Genomic DNA, 2,500 nt, shown 5'->3' on the forward strand with positions numbered 1-2,500 from the left:
GTAAACTTAGCATATTTTCTATTTATTGAATCAGCGGTTGGATCTGACGAAAAAAAAGTATCCCATGTTTATCTACACCAACGTACATACTGTAAACGGATGTGCATTGGCAAATAGAAGGAAACAAAGATTGGATAAATGACAAATTAAAGGAGAGAGCGATATGAACTGCACATTTCATCAGAATGAACAAGATTTTTTCAAGATATCAGATAACATGCAGTACATATAATAGGAGTAAGTTCCTAGATTTGTTTTTTATTCAGCCTCCTTGAGATCACCCAGCTAGTAATTACTCGAGTTGAAACAAACAAACGCGAATTTTCTATCTCAGCTGTTCGAACGTGGATGCGACACCTCAGAGAAACACCACGACTTACGGAATAATAATAGCGAAACTATGAACAGATTATAGCACAAGATAAAGGGCTGTAAAAATATGGTCTTGGGGCACCATGTTGTACCTATTAACAGGTTAAATAACTTTTAGTTTAGAAAATACATATGGCACATAGTGCTAACGTCGAATCAACAAATATCAAATAAAATGGGAAATAGCAGATACATTATATAGAGCGAAACCATCAACAATTCTTGACAAAAGCTCACCATCTTCTGCCGTGATGTGGTCACAGCACACGCTTCCCTCCGCGCCCTTGGTGATGGCCACGCACACAGTGTATTCGGTGTAGGGCGGCGTGTCACGGAAGGCGTACGTCGTTTCGTTTCCGGGAACTTCTGCTTCACCTTGGTCTGAGAATACTAGCACCGTTCAAGAAAACCCTCTCTATCTGTCTATCGGTATCTCTGTTAGTCTACCTAAAAAAAAACATTTGTCTCTCTATTCTTCTGCCTCTCTGCTCTTGATTTATTTATCTAGCTTCTTATCTGTCTATTTTGTCTATCTGTTTATTTATCTAGTTTTCTATCTGCCTATCGGTCTGTCTATCTGCCTACTTTCCTACTTACCTATCTGTCTTTTTAACTATCTACCAATATGTCAGTCTATCTGTATGTCAGGCTAACAACCTGTTTATCTATGAATAGGAAAACAGCCATAGTAAGAAATAAAATTAAGTGGTAAATTTTGAATTCTTGACGATTTCGAAACGTTTATTTCTTCTTGCGGTTGTTTTCCTATTTTTCTTTGTGTACATGTTACTGCGTTTGTGTTTCTGGTTATCTGTCTATCTGCCTGTCAACCTATCTATCAGTTTATCTATCTGTCTATCTATCTATCAACCTGCCTACCTAATTTATCTTATCCGAGAGTATAGTGTTTCTTTACCTTCATCATCTGACCACAAAACAGTAGAGTTCCAGGTGATATAGTAGTTCTGATCCTTGCAGGTGACGCTTCCATGGTCCCAGATCACAGTGAAGTTTCTGGAACCTTCTCCAGAGCATCTCACTGTTTCCAAAGGAGCTGCAACAGTGATGTATATGTTAGGAAAATACTAGATTGTTAAACTGAAGTTGGGCTTATGAACCCGGTACTGCTCAGCAATAATATATTGGTATTGCGTTGGATTGAGAAACAGTATCGTTTCTCTCAATGCTTAAAAAAATAAGTGACCTGTTTTATGTTTGAGTGCAAGAGTTTTCTTTTTTTTCTTAATTTTTGGACCTCAGTCTACTGCGTCTCACCTTCCCCTGTGACATAAATTTCCCACTTATTGGATTCATTCCCAAACCCCTTAGCCGTCGTTGCAGCAACGGTGACTGTGTAGTTCTGACAAGCTTCTACGCCGTACAGCTTCTTAGTCAAAGTGTTCCCGTCTGTCTCTTCTTGAAGCACCTCCGCGTCGCCGATTCGAGTGATCCTGTACCGTTTGATGATTCCGTTCGGCTCCTCTGGCGGCTCCCAAGTTACGGACAAATAGTCTGGTCCTTCTGTTACACTGACGATCTTTGGGGAGCTTGGATCTGCGGACGTGTAATCACAAGTGCTGCCTCAAGTAATAACGAACATTTTATTTGTGAGAAACATGTGGTTTTAAATTGTTACTTTAGATTCCTAGATAACCACATTCATTGCTCCCGAAATGCTGACATGTTGAAAAAGATAATATCTATAATTATGATTATGTAGTCACCTCCGACATGATACTCTAACTAGAGTAAAATTACATATTTTGTGAATTGTAAATCACCGAAACGTTGTGCGGGCATGCTAATTCAACCTGCCCAGTCTCTCCGACAAAGAAACACAACTACAGAGACCGTTTCGCCTCCGTAACTTACAGTATTCGTCGGTCTGAGCCTCGCACTCTACCGACGGACCGTATCCCGATGCAGTTTTGCCGCTGATGGAAATTAGAACTTCGCTGTACGGCCGGATGTCTTTGATGGTGTAACTCATTTCCCCGCTCGTTTCCCAGTCCTCGTCGGCCAATGTCTCGTTCCAAAGCGCCTCCCACAGCCAACTGACGTTATAATTGTACACCGGGCAGTTTGTGAGAGGCTGAGCCCAGGTGAGCGACACCGATTTGCTGGTCTC

General features: G+C 41.0%; 1 protein-coding gene across 1 annotated transcript in view; it reads right to left on the reverse strand.

Annotated features, from left to right (window-relative positions):
* Window positions 1-2,500, reverse strand: part of LOC119575176 (receptor-type tyrosine-protein phosphatase F-like) — a 28,770-nt gene that overhangs the window by 18,801 nt on the left and 7,469 nt on the right. Inside the window, exons 4-7 of the mRNA XM_037922665.1 lie at window positions 2,245-2,500; window positions 1,648-1,926; window positions 1,289-1,426; window positions 610-753 (exon numbers count right to left, since the gene is read on the reverse strand). The exon at window positions 2,245-2,500 is cut by the window's right edge and continues 35 nt beyond it. Coding sequence (XP_037778593.1) covers window positions 610-753; window positions 1,289-1,426; window positions 1,648-1,926; window positions 2,245-2,500 — 817 coding nt within the window. The remainder of the gene's footprint in view (window positions 1-609; window positions 754-1,288; window positions 1,427-1,647; window positions 1,927-2,244) is intronic.

The sequence above is a fragment of the Penaeus monodon genome, chromosome 7 (genome assembly GCF_015228065.2).
Source record: "Penaeus monodon isolate SGIC_2016 chromosome 7, NSTDA_Pmon_1, whole genome shotgun sequence".
NCBI classification, from domain to species: Eukaryota; Metazoa; Arthropoda; class Malacostraca; order Decapoda; family Penaeidae; genus Penaeus; species Penaeus monodon.